This window comes from Anarhichas minor, unplaced genomic scaffold (assembly GCF_050575085.1).
Source record: "Anarhichas minor isolate MPS153535 unplaced genomic scaffold, ASM5057508v1 ptg000024l, whole genome shotgun sequence".
NCBI lineage: Eukaryota > Metazoa > Chordata > Actinopteri > Perciformes > Anarhichadidae > Anarhichas > Anarhichas minor.
In genome coordinates this window covers 16,634,575-16,653,208 of record NW_027466470.1, presented here as the reverse complement: position 1 = coordinate 16,653,208, position 18,634 = coordinate 16,634,575, and the positions used below count along the sequence as shown (strand labels likewise).

Sequence of the window (18,634 nt, the reverse complement as noted above, 5' to 3'; positions counted from 1 at the left end):
TTGGGTCCCTCGACTCTGGCTGGATAGTTTGGTCAAGTAAGAGTTGAAAATCCTTACCTCATTTCAGTTCATGTTAGTTAGCAAACTAAGTTAACTTGCTACTCAGTGTTTCGTCCCTTTGGGAATGTTGTGTTGCGCGGTTTTAAAATCACGTTCCCCCAGGACACGCGCGCTAACGTTCAGTTAATTACCAGCAAACAATTAGATAAATTCGGTCCTAAAGACGTCACGTCAACATACAACCGATGAGCTATATTCACCTTCTCTTGTTGTATTTGTCTCCGTCTAATAATACGCTTGTTGTCCCCACTGTATCTTGGACAGGCATTCGCTTTATTATTGGTCCAAAGGAAGTGAAGTGGTTATGGAGGCAGACACACTTGAGGCAAAGCTTTTACTCTGTGCTAAAGAGGGAAACTGTGCTGATATGCAGAGGCTCCTTGAGTCGAGAACCAACCAAAGCAGCTCTCTCAACGTCAACTGCAGATGTAAGTGAAGTCGCCATTACGCGCCGACTTGAAGGACCTCAGGTGCGCGCGCGAGGAGAGCTCTCATGTTTCCTTTCTGTCCCTGTAGCAAAGTCTAAAGCCAGCTCAGGATGGACCCCCCTCCATCTGGCCTGTTACTTTGGACACAGGGATGCTGTGGAGGAGTTACTCAAGGTGACAGTTGTTCATATTACTCTGTATATGTCCAGTGCATATTTGCAGCCAGGGAAATCTGCTTATTAATATATTTTTGCAGGCAGGTGCCGATGCAAATTTGCAGAATAACATGGGTGACACACCTCTACACAAAGCCGCCTATACTGGAAGAAAGGTAAAGAAAAACACCAAACCATTCCTTCCCTGCTCATTCAGGCCTATTATAATGAATGACAGTTGCTGTCTGCCAAACTAATTTCATCTGGAGTCACTTTCACAGACATTGACGCTTTTGATTGATGACAGTTGATGGTCAGATTTTTTTTTTTTTCCTTGCTTCAGGAGATCGTTCTGTTGCTGCTGCGGTACGACGCCTGTTCCAACATAATCAACGGAACAGCTGAAATCCCTAAAGATGTCACAGAGGATGATGAAGTCAAAACAATGCTGGAGGGTATGAAATGATGGGAGTTTTTTATTTTTTATTTTTTGGTTAATTGCTGATTGCTTCTCAATACTGTAGATCAGCAGCTCATGTTCTCAGTAAGTGTTTGATTTGTGCAGCTGCAGAGAGAAGAGAGACGAGGCGGCGGGAGGAGAAGCTCCTGGAAGCAGCCAGAGAGGGGGACATCACCACTCTGTCTAAACTGGTTCGCCTCTGACCTTTCTATGAATTTAGCTGAATACATAACACTTCGACAGCATCTTTCTTTCTTAAAGACTACTTCTATGTAGATGAGTTCCCACTGCAGGTAGATGTGTAAAAGAGGTTATTGTCTGTGTCTTCTGCTTTGTTAAGTTGTCTTCTGTTCTTCAGCTCAGTGGAAAAGAAGCTCCAGATATTCACTGCAGGGACCGGGTTGGGAACACGCCCTTACACTGTGCAGCCTACAGGGGGCAGAAGCAGTGCATTATAAAGTTGCTCAAGTCTGGAGCCAGCCCCAGTACTAAAAACAACAATGGTATGTCACTTAACTTTGAACATCACCCTTTTATTATTCTGACTAATTTGTGCAATGTGTTTGCAATCGTGAATTTAGACTCACAATTTGTTTTTAAGGAGTACGTTCTTATAGATACTGAGGTTTCTTTCTGCTATTTTTGATACTGGGTATTATATGGTGGTTTATTGTTTGGCTGATTGTTTTGCAGACCAGACAGCGTTAGACCTGGTCCGCGGCGATGACCTGAGACCGACTCTAGCAGCCTATCAAGACAAAGTAAGAGCAGATAAGTCATTTATTATCACCCCTGTCATTATGTGTGGTTGGTACATGAATCACGGTACAATAGCTCATTTTCCCGTCTCCTTATTTTTGTAAAAAATGAAAAAAAGAATGCTTGAACTATGAGTCAGTGTATTAAGTCATCGTCTATTGAACTAAACCATCAACTCTACACCGGATTGCTTTGAAGTTTGGTATTTGAGTCCTGGTCCACAGAGGATGATTCCTAATTATTTTGGTGATCCTTTGGCCTCTCCACTATCGCCCCCCATTGGGCTAAAACCTAGCTCGGGAAATCTAATGAACAGATTTTAATGAAGTTTATTCATGTTTCCCAGGAGATAAAAAAAAAATCCAGTTTTGGGCTCGCTTTGATTTAATCACTTTCTTTTTACACTAAATGTCAACTGTTTTTGTGTCTAGCACCTAAATCACAGAGTGGATGTTTCAGGCATTTTCTCTTTTTGGAAGAAAGAACTGTCCCAAATATAGGTGCACGCAGCTATGTGTCTGCATCTTCTCTTTTCACACATCACTATCCATGTTCCCTTGAGGCCCAGTGACTGGAGAAAACACCTTGGAAGCCAGCGGTCTTTCAGAGTCCAGCTCTTATTGGATGTCTGATAAGCCTGGCACAGCTTCAATTTAGAGCTTTGCACAGTCATGGTGGAAATTAAAGAAAGGCACTAAGCTATTAAGTAAAGTAAAATATATATTATTTACCTCCTGAAACTATGCAGGTTTCACTGTAATACACAAAGCGAAGGTTAGTTCTATAAGTACATCGTGACCAACCACACTGGTCCTGACCCACTACAGCTTAGTCACCGCAGCCCACCTACTTCTTCATAACTCTTCATATGCTAGTCCCAGCCAGAGAAGCGTTTTGCAAATCCAAGTCAAGTCTCAAATCGTATAGCTAGAGTCCAAGTGAAGTCTCAATTGTTTGGTCACAAGTCCAAGTCAAGTATGTTATGATCGTTCTATTGTTTGGAACACCGAATAGCTATATTTAAGGAATTCCAAGCACATGCTGTATTATCATCACTCCTTTATCTATGGGCAGTATCAGTATTACGCAAACTCTGATACACCTTCAAAGGTACTCGTATTCATATCAAATGAGGAAAAAAACAAAAAACATTGAGGACATAATTCTTACATTTTTAAAAGATAAATATAACACCAAGTGTACCTGGTGCACTTTGAGAGCAAAATTAAGAGGCTACCTCTATAAAGAACTTGGAAACAATTATAGATATGAAGGGTGATGACACGGCCAAAAAGTCACACCCACAAAGCTCCTTCCACTCTGAGCCACCGTCCGAAGTTAGAACTGAGCTTAGTGTTTCTGATCTCAAAAACCCTTCAACACTGTCAATCAGGCTGTGTCTGTACACAAGTCTGAGAATCATTGTTCTTTCCCCCCACACAGGATGTGAGCAGCGGGGTGCAGAAGATTGAAGGCCCTCTTTGGAAGGTACACAGATGTTGAAGTGTATTCTTTTCTACTCTTAATATGTCAGGCAATGTTTTTGTTCAGACTCGTCCAGACTTTACTTTTTTCCCTTCAGAGCCTTTATCCGTTATTGTACGGTTTGTACTTCATGTCTTTAAGTGTTATCTGTGAATGCTTACGTTTATTTTGGAATAATATTTAAAAAGATCAGTAATACATAAGTTTAAAATATGGAAATGAAAATGTGATATATCTTTTGATATATTTACAATATGTTCTGTTTATACGTAGTTTGTCTGTTGTGGGCTTCATGTGTCTGTGACAGAGTTCACGCTTTTTTGGATGGCGCTCCCACTGGGTGATCATTGAGGATGGAACTCTCTCCTGGTATCCCAAAAAACAGTGAGATAACTTTGTATGTATGCCGTCTTCCTAATCTGTATGCAGGCTGTTTGTCAGGGTAGAAGTTTCTTTCTTGCTACTCCATCACTCAACATTTGATGTCCATTAAAAAAAGCCAACCAGACGATGCCTCGTCAGCTGAATCCCGTTTCCTGCAAATATTTCTTGTTTGAGATGGAGGCATCAAGATTAGTTCTTCAAGCTTTCAGTGAAAACAGTAAATTTAAAAAGTGGCTACTTCTGTACTGTATGTACATTACTTATGTGCTCTCTCATCCGTTTCTCTACACAGGGCAGATGCGATGGCTGGTGTCAGAAAACAGGGCTGTAAGTCCCTAACACAAGCCTACTGCATGGTAGGTACGAGAGATTACAGGCTCATTGTAATTGATTAACCTTCACGACTATACGTGGTCGTCCTCCGATCTTTCACTTGTGATTACATCGTACTTGAGATGCTGATGTTTGACATCTAGTGCAGCAAGCGTGACTGTAAGTAATTTAATTCTCTCGTCCTAGGTCAAACCATGGGATCATTGCTTCTTCATGCTCAGGTGCTTTGATGACACTGTACATCATTTTAAGGTCTCCTCAAAGACAAATTCAGTGGCAACAAGAAAAGTGAGATAAGATTCACCTTCTATGCTGTTGCTTCACCCCTTCCCTGAACAACCTGACTGATTTGACAGTCAGAGTGTCTGCAAGGGTGGGACGACATTAGATGTTTCTGATATTTGTCCACACGGAGATGGTTGGATGCTTTTGAGGCACATTCGTCCTATAGTACGCGCCACTGCACCGAGGAACAGATTATCAGCCATCCTGACGGTGACGTGACGGTGAGGAATCTGTCACAAGCCCTTCAGGTAAGATTAAGTTTGGACCCTTTTTTAATGAGGTATTTTATTAGGTGGCAGTAGGAAGGAAGTGATATTTAGGGAGGAAGGAGGGTTCAATGTGTAAGTGTCTCTCTCGTCCTGTGCCCTTTCAGGCAGCCAGCGCTTCCCAGCAGAAATTGGAGAGTGAAGCGTCGATATTTCTATCGATGGTGAAGAATGAGGAGAATTGTGGTACGAGTCCTGGAATTGGTCTCGTATCACTGTTGTCAATCCAGTGTTCACTGTTTAAAAATATAGTCATCAAATTAATCAATTTTAAAGAATAAACTTTAGTTGCAGCCCAATTTATACACATGCATTGAACATATGTATATGTGTTTTTCAAAAGCGCTGGCTGCCCCTCTGTTACTGAAAGCCAAAGAGACCAGTGAGCTCTCCAGTGAAACCTGTGCTGCTCTCCATCTGTGCCTTGAACTGCTGTCAAAACAGGAGGAGGTAGGAAATATCTTCATTATCTTTATCAAGCCTGTATCAGCATGTACACGGTTGAGCAATCTTAACAAACGCCACACAAAATGCAGTAGCCTTTGGGCTATATTGTCCACCATCATACCATTCCTAACAGAACCATAACAACGTGGTATGTTGTGTTATTAAAACACTGTATTATTGTGATGTTTGTTATGAATGTGTGAACATTGTTGCTCTTGTGATGCAGAAATTTGACATTTAAATTTACCATATTTTGTATGCCAGAAAAATATTTAGTATGTCCCAATACATTATTATATACAGTATGTCAGACGCAGTATGCCAGGATGTCCTACTGCATCCGGTCGCATTTCGGTTTGCAAGTCGGCATGCTTTTTTGGGCTATTCTGACCCACAATCACAATTTAAAGAGCAATGTTATGACGAAGTAGTGTGTCCTAATGGAATGCGTACTGCGTACAACAGTAAATACTATGTAAGGGTAGCTGCAGTATGTACTTAAAGTAAAAAGTATGCGATTTGAAACTTTGCTAAAATCTAGTTCTCGGCAATCTCGCACTTGATTTCATTGTTTTGGAGGCTAGTTTTCTTTTTCGATTCGCTGCAACTAACTGAGCATGTATGAATATTCTTCTCATTGATTCCCGTACCCTCGCCCACGTGCTGTGCTCCTATTGGCTGAATAGATAATATTGAATGATTACAAAACCCCAAAGCTCCTCCTCTTTATGTTAGTTAATTCATACCAATCAGGTTTGAAGTTTGTGCGTGTCCCTGTCCACCTGTCCCAATGGCTGTGCTGTGGGTGGGGGGGGGAGCAATGGAACAGTGTGGAAGGACACAGGCAAGATCCGCTTTTATGCTTAGGTCTGCATTCAGCTTGCAGATCAGCGTAGACACACACACACACACACACACACACACACACACCCCTGGACTTGGATCCACACACTCCCGCTCTGGGGAAAAGGCTGTGCATTGAGCAAAGCAACTGAAGCACGAGCATATTCACAGGCTCAGCTGGCGATGCATGCATTAACCCTCACACAGTGAAAATACACGCTTGCAGGCACACTTCCACATGTCAGAGCATCCGAGAACAGGAGAAAGGGGAGACGGTGACAGCATACTCGTCCAGTATCTGCACAGGTACAAACAAAGCAATTGTTCTTTTAGTTTCTTCCTGTATCTCAGTGTTTTTTTTTTATTGTCAGCTAAACAACTGTCTGTGTATGCCGTGGGCTGGTCCCTGATGACTTACTTTGGCATGGACTGGATGTCGTCTGATGTTTCTAGTATGTTGCTGGCGAAAGCTATTCATCAATATACGGAAGTCATTCTTATGGATTCACGTGTGAAATTGAGCATGTTTGAAGTGGTGCTGAGCGCGACACTGCTAATTGCATCTTTTTGCTGAAATCATTTCACAATGTCATGAATTCTGTCAAAGTAAGAGCACGGAGAGGGAAAGATTAAATTACATCGAGGATTAGTTTGATATGGTGGCACTCAAAGTCAAGCTGTTAAGAAAAAGATTGTGGGTTTAACCATTTTAACACAGCAGTCGCTCTTTTGTGTTTCACTGTAATGCAACACCTAAATTAAGAACTGAGATCATGAATCCGTCTCACTCTTTTTTTCCCCCCTCATTACCAATTCATTTGAAATTGGCACTTTGTCAAAATACCAAACTGAAATCCTTAGGCTGTGTCTATTGGTTGGCTGGTTACAGTATAGTGTGAACTACACCTCTTGTGTTGTAAATCCATTAGCAAAACAGGAATTAAGATTATAACATGGAGATTAAGGACTCCTGGTGTGTGTGTGTGTGTGTGTGTGTGTGTGTGTGTGTGTATAACAAGATAAAGATAAAGATAAGTGAATGAATTTTCCATCGGATGCAATAAAATGCTGCTTTTGAAGTCAGCTGGAACACTGCGCAACAATACCCAAACGCAGCCTGTTTACACAGCGATGTGTGCATTTGCAAGCAAAATTGTTTCAGAGTAAATTAGCAACAGCTGCTCAACGAATAACCCGCCGCCGTTATCACTGGGAGGTCGAGAACATTTATTGCAGTCTCATCGCCCAAGAAGTGTTGCCAAGTTATTGCCAAGTGTCATAACAATGGACACTAAATTATATTCTGACGACCGGATGATATAATAAGAGGGAAATGTATTCACAAACATTATGTAGCATGCGTGTTAAGACATTAAGACACTGGTCTCATGCTAAACTGGTTCTGCTACATGTACTAACTGGATTATATTTGCTACACTGCTGAGATTGGCTGTATTAAGCAGCATTAACTCTAATCCCACTCCCATTGTCCTGCTTTAGATTCCCCCTATTGCTGCCACTTACACATATGTAGTCTACAGTACATAACATACAGCAGTCACATGCTGTTGCACTTTGATGTCTGGGCAGATGTGAAATGGAGAAGCGTGATTAATAGCAATTGCAGTGTGTGTGGTCTGACCCATTGCAGCTGCAGCTGCAGCAATATAGAATGCTACTGAGAGTGCCAGGTGCATACAGTGCGTGCAGGGCACAGTATGAGTGGTGGGTGAATACACGGCATTTAATGTCGAGAGATCTGTGCCACTACCTCTCATTCACACAACACAGATTTATAAAAGCCAACCTTTTCTCAGGCAGCAGGCTTCCACACCTGTCAAGAAAACAAATTGAGGCTTACAGCATGAAGCCACTTAGTGGTGACACACAGATAAGCATGTGTGACAGTTTGTATTGCTCTGAAGGCAGGAGAGTGGCAGCATGGTATCCTTTTTGTTCCCCCTCTGCAGCCATTCATAACCTTTTTGTCTACAGCCTGTAAGAAATCAGATTGCCCTTCAAACCCTTGGGGATTGGAGAGAGAGCACAAAGTACCGTTTGACTTTTACATTAACCGTGGCCACATAGGTAACTGACCTGCTGCCTGCCATCCCTCACCCAGGAGGGACTTCACTGGGCACAACTTAATGTTCGTGTTGGTCTCTTCACTGACTTCCTTCCTTTTCAGTTCGTACAGGGTCATACGAGATGTGGATAAGACGAGGAAGTGTATATTCAACCTTGTCTTTTTCGGATTGTGACCTTTTAGCCAAGGGAGAGTATGTACGGAGAGATACTTGGGAGTATTCCTGCGTAATTGGTGCTCCATCCCTTTGCCGCACCGGTACTTACGTCACACTCTAATATTTTTTTAGTTGCTTAGCTCCCAGCCATCATATAGCCATGATCTACAAACACAGTAACATTAATTGCAGAGGACTGTATAGAGCTATAATGCATCTGCCTTTGGGATTTGCTTCCCCCTCAGCAGAGAGATCAACATGTTGGAACAAAGTAAAATTTCTACCCTATGGGGTGTTGGCCAAGGAGAATTTTCCCTCCCAGGCTCCAGCAACAGCTACTGCACACAGCCTCAGCAGGGCTTAAAATAGCGCTGTTTGTGCTCAGGCGAGAGGATGCTGTGCGAGCGAAAGAGCCGGCTGGGCTAGTTACACAACAAAGTGTTCTGTTCCTGGATGGGCTCTTAAGCCAAGTGGCTGGGACAAGGAGTGTTAATAACATCGAGCTCATTTACTCTCTACACCAGGCATATAGTAAGAGGCATGAATTCATTTGAGGCATGCGAGGACATCTTTTAATTAGCACACATTTGATATGTGAAATGGATCCCATTAGCTGCTGTCACTGTTCTGTTGTTGATTGGAAGCATTAACTTGCCAGTTATTTTTCTCCCACTTTTCTATATCTGTATGAATGGACCGATCGTACAGTTGTGGGGGGGGAGAATCACAGAGATTTTTAGTGGGTTTCTCAAAAAAGAATTAAACATCACAGAACAGAATCTAAACATCTACACTGAACTGTATTTCTATTTCCACACAGAACATGGCCTACAGGGGCTGAACATAGCAAGCATAGCAGGTGTGATGACAGCAAGAGTGAAGGTGTGAAATGTGTCGTTGACTGTGGCAGGCAGCTGTTGAACCTTTGGTTGAAAGACGTCGTGTTAGAGCTTCTGGCACAATTGCTGCAATCTTATTGCATACAAGGATACAGGTCTATATAGAGTGCTTATAGATCACTTCAGTGTGATTGTTTTTGGTTACATCAAATATGTGTATTTGTAGAAATGAGGTGATATGTAGCAAGGCCATAAATGCTTCAGTTTGGATAAACTTAATGTAGCTATAGACCTGTTCTGACAAGGGTTGTATTGCAGAGATAGGATCTGCATGTTGTTGCACATCAGTCATTCTCACCTTCCTGGACTCTATGTTTATTGAAGTTTTGCAGAGTCAAGTCTAGAGTTCAAAAGAAATCAGGGATTACATTATGCAATTTGGTAATGTATTTACATAAATAAAACCCTTAGCTGGTATTGGGGTGCCTCCATCGACTATGCATGGGTTGGAATTAATCAATATTCATTACAAAAGGCCAGATCAGCAGCCTTGGGGGGGAAACCAATCAGCAAATTGGTAAATATATGTCCCTCAGTGTTTTCACTGCCTCATCCATCAAGTGTGGCTGATCTCCACCACACAAGTCTGAAGCAGTCTATGTTCGTGGAATACACTCTGGAATAATATATGTCTTATGATTTCCTCCTTCAACAAAATGGTAGACAGCAGGGTGCATTTCACATCTGTTACTTTAATGGTAATATCACAGATCATGAACATCTTGGAGAAGGATTTTGCAGAGCTTAACTTTTGACCTTGCTGACCACATAAAATCTCCACGGTGGCGATCACTGAAAGCATTGTTCCCGTGATGGTTTTAGCTCCATATCTGAAAGAGAGAACACACTTGGTTACTAGGCATGAATTATAGCCCACCTTGAGCACATCAGCAGATGCTTTGACAGGTGTTTCTTTGTGCATGACACATGTGCACACAACTGATAATCCTTCAGGCAGTTTAAGTGATGAGGATGAACTTTTCGTCTCCAATAGAAGACATCGGCCCTGCTCATTTACGCTCTGATTTACAAGCTCCCGTTTCACTCTGCTGCCTTCCCCAAGGTGACACGTTTTCATCCGGGGAGGCTGTGCTATTTTCAGTGCACGTTATTTGCTTTGTGAATGCTTGTTGTCTGTTTATTATACTCCATCATCATAATGCACTGAGTTTGGAAATGCACTTGCAGTTTTCTTTTTACAAAAAGCATGTGTTGTTTTAGCCATTATCTCATTCTACTTCATTACTGGTAGGATTAGTGGATTTTTCTTGAGTTGCCTGTCTTCTGTTTAGTTGGTACGGGACGGACAAAAAGACGTGTTCGACAATAGGAAATACTGATCCGGTCTGTCCCACAGTGGCCTGGCTCAGGTTGCCCTGAAGGGACACTCAATCCTGGGCCACAGAGCTCTCAGAGACCGGGGTGTTTGGTTCTGATTGAAGGAAACTAGATATGTGGACAGGGTTAGAACAAAGACCTGCCATCAGAAATACACACACACACACACACACTGTGGGTACTATAGAAGCACCTTCATATCGATCAAATCACCAGTCAATCACAACTGTCTATATACTTCACACATGTTGGATCAAAATATATATATATATACAGTATATGTATATATTGATCCAACATGTGTGAAGTATATGGGGCATATTCTCTTAATTTGCTTAACCTTGTGTGTGGTGTCTGGGCTTTCCTGTGTTTGCAGGTGTGGAGCCTGAAGTTCGAGCAGGAGGTGGAGAAGAGCAAAGCTCTGACAGAGGCCCTGCAGACTTTGGCAACTGAGCACCACGAACTCAAGCACTCTCTGAGCAAGAGCAGGAGGTTGTCTACCCTCAGCGCCCTCACTGAAGATGACTTCTACGATGCTCAGTCAGGTCAGCAGCCGCTAGGTGGAAACTTAGTTAAGTAATCAAGAAGTTAATGTCTTACTGGGGTTATCTTGTTCTTAATACAGGGTCTTGGACTGGTCATAAATTAGACAAACTATTGGAGTGCCGTTCAAAATATGCCTGTTCAGAACGGGCCAAATGCGGGGCCTGTGGTGTGAACAACTTCACACTTGACACTGTAATTCCTTAGTAATAGTAGCAATACACGTACCATGACATAGTTGCAGTGAAACAAGCCTTCAGTCTGGTTCACGAGAAAAAAACACCCAACTCAAAGGCCCACAATCCCTTTTAAGGCATTGTGTGGAGTTTTTCTCCTCTAGTAGCGCTGTGGGGCAATGCTTTTAGAGTGGGTCCTGTTTTGTTTGAATTGTGCATGTGCACGAACGGGCAGGCGATGCAATATGACAATATAATAATGACGGTAAAGTGCAAAGAAGTGGGGCACGGAAGAAGAATTGTATACACTTGCAAACAGATTTTAAACATTAAAATATCTGCTTTGACAATTTTCTTTTGAGGAAGGCATTTAATCATCCAGAATACGTTTGTCAGTCCTCGAGGACAAAGACAATTCATTTTGTCAGGCGCACTGAATCTAAACATAACTTTGTTTGTCTACAGGAAAGCTCTACAGGGCAACTTTTACAATTTGAACCTGTATCTAGCATCGAACGGCTTCACAGTTTTCAGTTCTCCCTTCACTCATAGCCTAATTCGCATAGCATAAGAAATGCAGCTTAACTGTGTGTGTGGGTGCATGTGTGTCACATTGACACATCTTTGCCTCTCTGTCTCTGAGATTGCCCAGACACCGCTGCAAATGTCCTCTTCTACTCAAGGGTAATGGGGTAGTGATTAGTTGGCCTGACACTCTTACTGCTTTAGTTTTTTATATTACAATTCATCAGCAGTTCAAAAAGATAATTTGACAGTGTTGACTGCACTCTATGTTTACCTTGTACAGTATTTGCATCAACAACATTGTAGTAAAATCGTTTGCTTCTTCGTTAAACCCAAAAGCCTCCCCATGGTGTAAATATACACTAGACTTCCTTCTACAACGTGTTTGTGCACTATGGACAAAGCTGTCTCAGGAATCATTGCATTATTCATAGATCGCCCTGAGTTATCTACTAGCCAGTAAAACCTCAAAGACTGTAATACCTTATTTATCATGGAAGTACATGTACTTGCAATAAGCACTAATATCTGGCAAACTAGTATTTCCACTCCTCCTTCATAGTGTACACACACTATTCTCCCCTCCCTTTGTGCATGTGACCGTACCTGTAATGCCACTGACAGAGGAGGAGTAGCATCCAGCAGGCACAGAGCAAACAATGTTGGCGGAAATGAAGCCTCTGTGTGGCCTCTCATTGGAACACAATCCTCTTGTGAGGTTTGGCTGTCAGCAGGGAGGGGGAAGTTAGAGAGGAACTCGAGCGCAAATACTTATTTTGTGCTGTTCAGGCTGCAGCTTTCTGAGCAGGCCACTTGAACCTGTATGTACACGTGTGTGTGTGTGCGCGAGTGTTTGGCGTGACCTGGGATCTGCCCCTTGTCGTCCTCCCCCAGAGTTGGATTCGGAGCTCTCGGTGAGCGGCTTCCTGTCTGTGGCCAGTCACTCCCGTGAAGAGGACGAGGGGAGAGACGCCCCCCTTCTCAGCAGCAGCCGCCGCCATCCCAGCGCTCCCGGGGGGCCTACCGGAATGTCAGGGGAGGGTAACCATGGCAACCAGCACAATGGAGTCGAGAAGCACAGGTGGGACACGCTCCGGTTATGATGTCATGCTTGTTTACTGGCTTAAATGATGGCTTAAAGTGGAACGAGTGGAAATGTAGAGTCAGCCATGCCGAGTGCTCTTTTCGAACAACCCGTCTGCTGTTTATTATGTGCAAGGCTTTAAGATGATTGCCACAGCTGATGGCAGGATTCAGTCGTGTATGACTTCACATCGCAGAGCAACTCAAATTAATATTGAACGTGACTTTTTAGTATGCGCGCCTGATGACAGGTTGCAGACCTCATTCAGAGAGAGGGTAGTAAAAGGCACAGTTGGTGAAATGGGATACCGCCTCTCCACTCCTGTCTGTTTTTTGTAGTCAGTGTTTTTTTGTTTGAGCACCCAATCCACAGAGAATAACCTGTTTTGTTTTTCCTGACAGATCCAACTCTCCAAGCGAATAACCAGCATAGCGCTTGGGGGTTTTGTGAGGTTTTTATTCATTTTATTTTTTTTCCCCGTGAAGATTTGACAATCTCTTTCATTTCTGTGAATGCTGATTCTGGCTTGGCCTCTGTTCTTTAATCCAACAAGTGAGCCGTGAATAATTCAGCATGTGCTGGCTCAGTATAGGAGTTGGAGGAAAGGGGATTGGCTGGCTAACTATCTCAATGTGCGTGTGTGCGCGTGCGTGTGTGCGCGTGCGTGTGTGCGTGTGTGCGCGTGCGTGTGTGCGCGCATTAAAGATTTACGTGGTGTCTGTTTATTTGGAATTACTCTTGTCATTCAAAGATACTGCTGTCCCTGGTTGTCTGTAGATGAGCCTACATCTAGTTGTTTAACATTTCTCTCTCATATTTATAACTACCCGTCCATAAATTCTCTACAAAATGAACAAAAAATGTCTTTGATTTGAGGTCACAAATATACAGTAGTGTAAATATGTATTCTTTTTATACATGTAACGATGATTATTTGAAGACTGGCCGTGTTGGCTGTAAGATGTGCATGCTTCAAGGATTGATTTAGCATGTTCACATGGATAGATAATCTGGCCTCACTCGAAGGGTTGCCTTGTGGTTCAGTATCCTCTGCTGAACAACACAGTTTTGTTTAAATGTTTTTCTGTATTTCTGAAAAACTGAAACATGACAACGTCCAATAAAAGAAGTCCTTTTTATAGAAAGATATATTTTGGGGCCACGGCCAGTGGAACACAAACTAGGCCAGAAGTATAGTCTGCCATGCATCACTGCGCTGCTCATCCTACAGATGGAGCAAGCCTGTACCCCCTGCCTCTGCTTGTTTAGCTGACGTAATGGCTTTTATTTGTGTAGTTGCTTCAGCACTCGGTTTTTAAACGAGGACACCATCTGCCTCCAGCAAGCATACCTGTAAAGCAGTCCTCACCTCGGTTGTTGGCAAGGCTGGAAAATTAACTCGGTCACACCACAGACCATATTTATTCAAGCAGCAAAGGCGAAGTGTGAGAGGGCGTAGGAAAGCAGCTGCATGTGGAGAAGTTAAGACAAGAGAAAGTTCAATCGTAATTCATCTTAAGGGTGAGCAAATGGAATTATCTTTAAGTGAGAACTGTTTATGAGCCAAGCTTCATGTGCAAAAAGATCAATTTAAAGAGTGAGTCTCATAACCAGTCTAGAAAAACAGCACGCACATATGCAGTTTTACATCCTTGACCAGACCAGCTGAAAGCTCATTAGCTTACAGGTGTCAGGTGACTTTGTACCCAAATGGTGCTTCAAGCTCTGCAGTCTGCTCTGCAGCTTTTAAATGGTAAAAGCTAATGGTTTTAATATGTGGTTTCACCAATACTTGTAGATGTTGGACATGTGTTCAGTGACATATTATAAAAGCAAATCATTTTGAGTGTGTAGAAGACCAGATGACATGCCCTCAGGCATCAATAAACAACGCTTCCCCATTGATTCCCAAGTTTAACCCTGTTCATTATTGTAATTCTCTCTCATAGTGACTGTGAGCCCCCGTCTCTTTACTCTGCTTTCCTACAGAACATCTCTACCGACTCCCATGTTCTCGAGGAATGACGTCAGCATCTGGAGTATCCTGAAAAAATGCATTGGCATGGTGAGAACGGACTTTTCTCATTTGACTGATTTACCCATTATTTGTTGTGTTTTAACGTGCTGTTGGGAGAAAAAATGAATGACTCACTTGAGATATTTTTTAAAGTATAGCGTGTAGAATGAAGACTAAAAGTTAGGTAATTGTGACAAATTAGTTTTTGCCCTTAGCTTATGGCTTGAGGAATATAGTCATTGTTATTAATTTCTTGGTTCTTGATTTAAGATATGTGAATTACATGTATCTTAGTTTTTGTTTTCTAATATTACAAACCACTGCATTAGGTCAGGCAAAATATTATTGTTGCAGATATTACAATTGAATGTCAGAATAATGGCAGTGTGCACAATAGTGTCAGCTTGCAATACCACCAACACATTGAATTGAGCTGTGAAGGATTGGAACAATTACACCTGTATACAGATATAAATAACTTTTGTCAGTTCTGATATTATTATATTTAACTGTATATAAATGTGTCGGTGAATTATACACCATATATATACTTTACAAAGGTGGGATTTAACTCTGTAGTATTGAATGGTATTCGATTTTAGAGCTGTACCTAATAAACTGGTAACTCTGGAAGTCTGTGTCCTCACGGTTTCCTGTATCTTCTCTAACATCTTTTTCAGGAGTTGTCAAAGATTGCCATGCCTGTGATATTTAATGAGCCTCTGAGTTTCCTTCAGCGGTTAACAGAATACATGGAGCACACCTACCTCATCCACCAGGCCAATGCCACAACAGACTCTGTCGAGAGGATGAAGGTACCACAATGCAAAGTTAACTTTCTTAAGTAGAAACATAGATACAAATCAAAAAGCTAATCTCCAAAGGGATGTCTTTTGTTGTCAAATAGTACTGTAATGTTAGTTAAGAGCCTTTTATAATGCGCTGTATCATTGTTATTTATATTTTTTGTCTTTTGGGGGGAAAAAACAAACACTGGCATGCTATTGTGGGACACAATAGTTATATTGTATTCTAATTTCTATCTTTATCCAATATTGAATTAGTTACCTGTAATTTGGTTAAAAATACATCAATGCCCTGTAGTGTGTGGCAGCATTTGCTGTGTCTGCTGTAGCGTCGCAGTGGGAGAGGACTGGGAAACCCTTTAACCCACTACTGGGGGAGACCTATGAGCTCGTCAGGTAAGACGGTACCTTAAACGCACAACTATGTTTCACGAGAACACCTTTACACCCAACATTTTGTATTTCGTGAAGATTTATCTCATAATGTCAATACCGAACATGTCCCTGTTCTCCATCAGAGAAGATTTAGGCTTCAGGTGGGTGTCGGAGCAAGTGAGCCATCACCCTCCAGTCAGTGCCTTTCAGGCTGAGGGCCTCAATGAGGATTTTGTCTTCCATGGCTCCATCTATCCGAAACTCAAGTTTTGTGGAAAGAGCATAGAAGCTGAGCCCAAGGGCCTCATCACACTGGAGCTGCCCAAGTGAGTGCGCAGTCCAAGACTTCTATGCAAAAATGTGATTCCTTTTTGAGGTAGCGTCATCTCGCGCTACTTTTTGTCTCTACCTCTGCAGATATAATGAAGCCTACACCTGGACAAACCCCACCTGTTGTGTCCACAACATCATCGTCGGTCAGCTTTGGATTGAGCAGTACGGCAGCGTGGAAGTGATCAATCACAAGTAATAGAAATTCCATTGTCTTTGTGCTGTTCTGTGTGTCATTCTCGTCCGGTGCATCTTTCTCTCTGCGCTCTGCAGTCGGGTGTTGGTCTACTTTCACATTCTGCTTATTGATCATGGGAGTGGAACTGGGACAGTTTCCATTAGAGTGGAGGAGCAGGATAATTAATGTTTGAAAGCCTCAGTTCGCAGAAGGAGAATAGTGAAAGAGAATGAGTAAACAGTCTGTCATTCTGTGGCAGGACCGGGGAGAGATGCAGCATGATGTTCAAGCCCTGTGGCCTCTTTGGGAAAGAGCTGCATAAAGTGGAGGGATACATCCTAGATAAAAGGTGTCTTCTTCATTTCATTTTTAATGATTTCATTATTCACCTGATGTTTAATATGTATGTGAATGTGTCATAAATTGTGACCAGTTTATGCCAGTAGTTTTAATGATCAGTATTGTCAAAACAGTAAGGCTCGGTGATGTTGTATCCAATATCAAAGGCAGCCAAAGCTGTGTATTATTAACCGTCGTTTTCTCTTCTTTTTTTTGCAGCAAAAAGAAGCTATATGCAATATATGGCAAATGGACTGAATCCTTATACACAGTAGATCCCGGTACCTTTGATGCCCACAAAAAGACTGACAAAAAGAATTCGGATGAAAAGAAAGACAGCAAACGGGTATTCAGCTTCAGTGCTTTCAACATCACCTGTGTTCTGCTTCCATTTGGTTCAAGTTAAACTTGGCTGTGTGTGTGTGTGTGTGTATCTGTGGTCCCAGGGCAGTGTGGATGAGGAGCCGGAAGAGATGCCTCCACCTGATGCTGAGACGGTCCAGGTCATCCCAGGCAGTGAGCTCATCTGGAAGATAACGCCACGACCAGACAACTCAGCCAAGGTAGGAGAAGACAGGAGGGGTGGAGGGAGAACATATTGTGAATTTAAAAATGAAATATCAGGCATAGCAGCCTGTGATAGGTAGTGTTATTTTGTTGCCTCTTGTCCTTTTTAGACATCTGAAATTCTGTAGTAATGTAATTGTCTCTCTGGCAGTTCTATGCGTTCTCCACATTTGCCATGCACCTAAATGAGCAGGCCAAGAGCATGGAGGGGGTTACTCCCCCAACAGACAGTCGCTTCAGACCCGACATTCGCGCCATGGAGAATGGAGATATAGGTACAGTGTTTGGCCTTGATTTGATTCCCTATTATGTCACAACCAGCTTAAATACTATCTATGCAGTGTTCAAGGTGCTATAACTATGCCTTTTATAGATGTGGCAAGTTCAGACAAGAAGAGACTTGAGGAAAAGCAGAGAATGGCCCGGAAAAATCGCACCAAATCAACCGATGAATGGAAAACAAGGTTAGTTAGTGGGTAATATGATGTGCTGTCATTGCTCCACTCCTAATTAGTTTTACTAATTGCGTCCCTATTGTGTTGTGTCATAAACTATACGCCGTCCCCTTTATTATAATTGCGAAGGAACGCTGCCCTTGGCCCAAGGTTTGGTTCAAAGCTTTGCCTTCTTGCTGTTGTTTTGTCTGGTGTGAAGTGCTGCACTACACCACCCTCCTTAGGACAAAACTCACAACTGCAACTGTGTGTTATTGAATGCATTTGTCAAGACACTGGCACTCACAAAGACACCAGTGTTTGATACTCAATATCTAGTTTGAACAAGGTGGACAAGCAACATTGTTCTGCTTTTTGTGCGTGTTTTGATTTGCCGTGATTCTTTTATATCTCCCTCTTATCCTCACTGCTGCACTGCACTCCTATTAAATCGATCTTCTCATTGTTAAAACTTTGCAGGTGGTTTCAGCAAGGACAAAACCCTCACAACAAAGCTCGGGATTGGCTCTACTTGAATGGCTACTGGGAGAGGAACTACACTCACCTGCCTGACATTTACTAATAAGTAGAAATACACAAGAATACACATACACAACATGGATTTCTACTTTTATTACCTTTTGGACTTTATCTCTACTGGGGTTTGTGCAAGGGCATGCAACAATGTCGCAGAGCCGATACAGAACGGCAGATAGGGTCGAGGAAATATGCTTGAAAAATGTCTTGAAGCAGTGAAACACTGAGTGAACACCAGTGGCATATATTCTTCTTTATAGATGTGTGAACAGTGAAGCACAAAACCTCTTAAGCTTACTAATTGTGGTTCTTGACCACTAACGTATGATTATAGGCAT

General features: G+C 42.3%; 1 protein-coding gene across 3 annotated transcripts; it reads left to right on the top strand.

Moving 5' to 3' along the window:
* Positions 1-349: 349 nt before the first annotated feature.
* Positions 350-18,342, top strand: LOC142956428 (oxysterol-binding protein-related protein 1-like). Of its 3 annotated transcripts, none has more exons than XM_076098024.1 (27): positions 350-488; positions 589-662; positions 745-819; positions 987-1,098; positions 1,209-1,294; positions 1,462-1,606; positions 1,797-1,864; positions 3,306-3,350; positions 3,655-3,731; positions 4,024-4,087; positions 4,251-4,351; positions 4,477-4,597; positions 4,723-4,801; positions 4,959-5,065; positions 10,762-10,930; positions 12,524-12,710; positions 14,703-14,778; positions 15,411-15,545; positions 15,835-15,932; positions 16,055-16,237; positions 16,329-16,436; positions 16,679-16,768; positions 16,978-17,104; positions 17,205-17,321; positions 17,477-17,600; positions 17,699-17,789; positions 18,240-18,342. In XM_076098024.1, the coding sequence occupies exons 1-27, from the start codon at positions 365-367 to the stop codon at positions 18,340-18,342; spliced, it is 2,886 nt and encodes a 961-aa protein (XP_075954139.1). In that variant the 5' UTR covers positions 350-364. The 3 variants fall into 3 exon arrangements, with proteins under 3 accessions (XP_075954139.1, XP_075954138.1, XP_075954137.1); XM_076098023.1 differs by having other exon boundaries at positions 577-662; XM_076098022.1 differs by having other exon boundaries at positions 577-662; positions 1,462-1,674; positions 1,721-1,864.
* Positions 18,343-18,634: the final 292 nt, after the last annotated feature.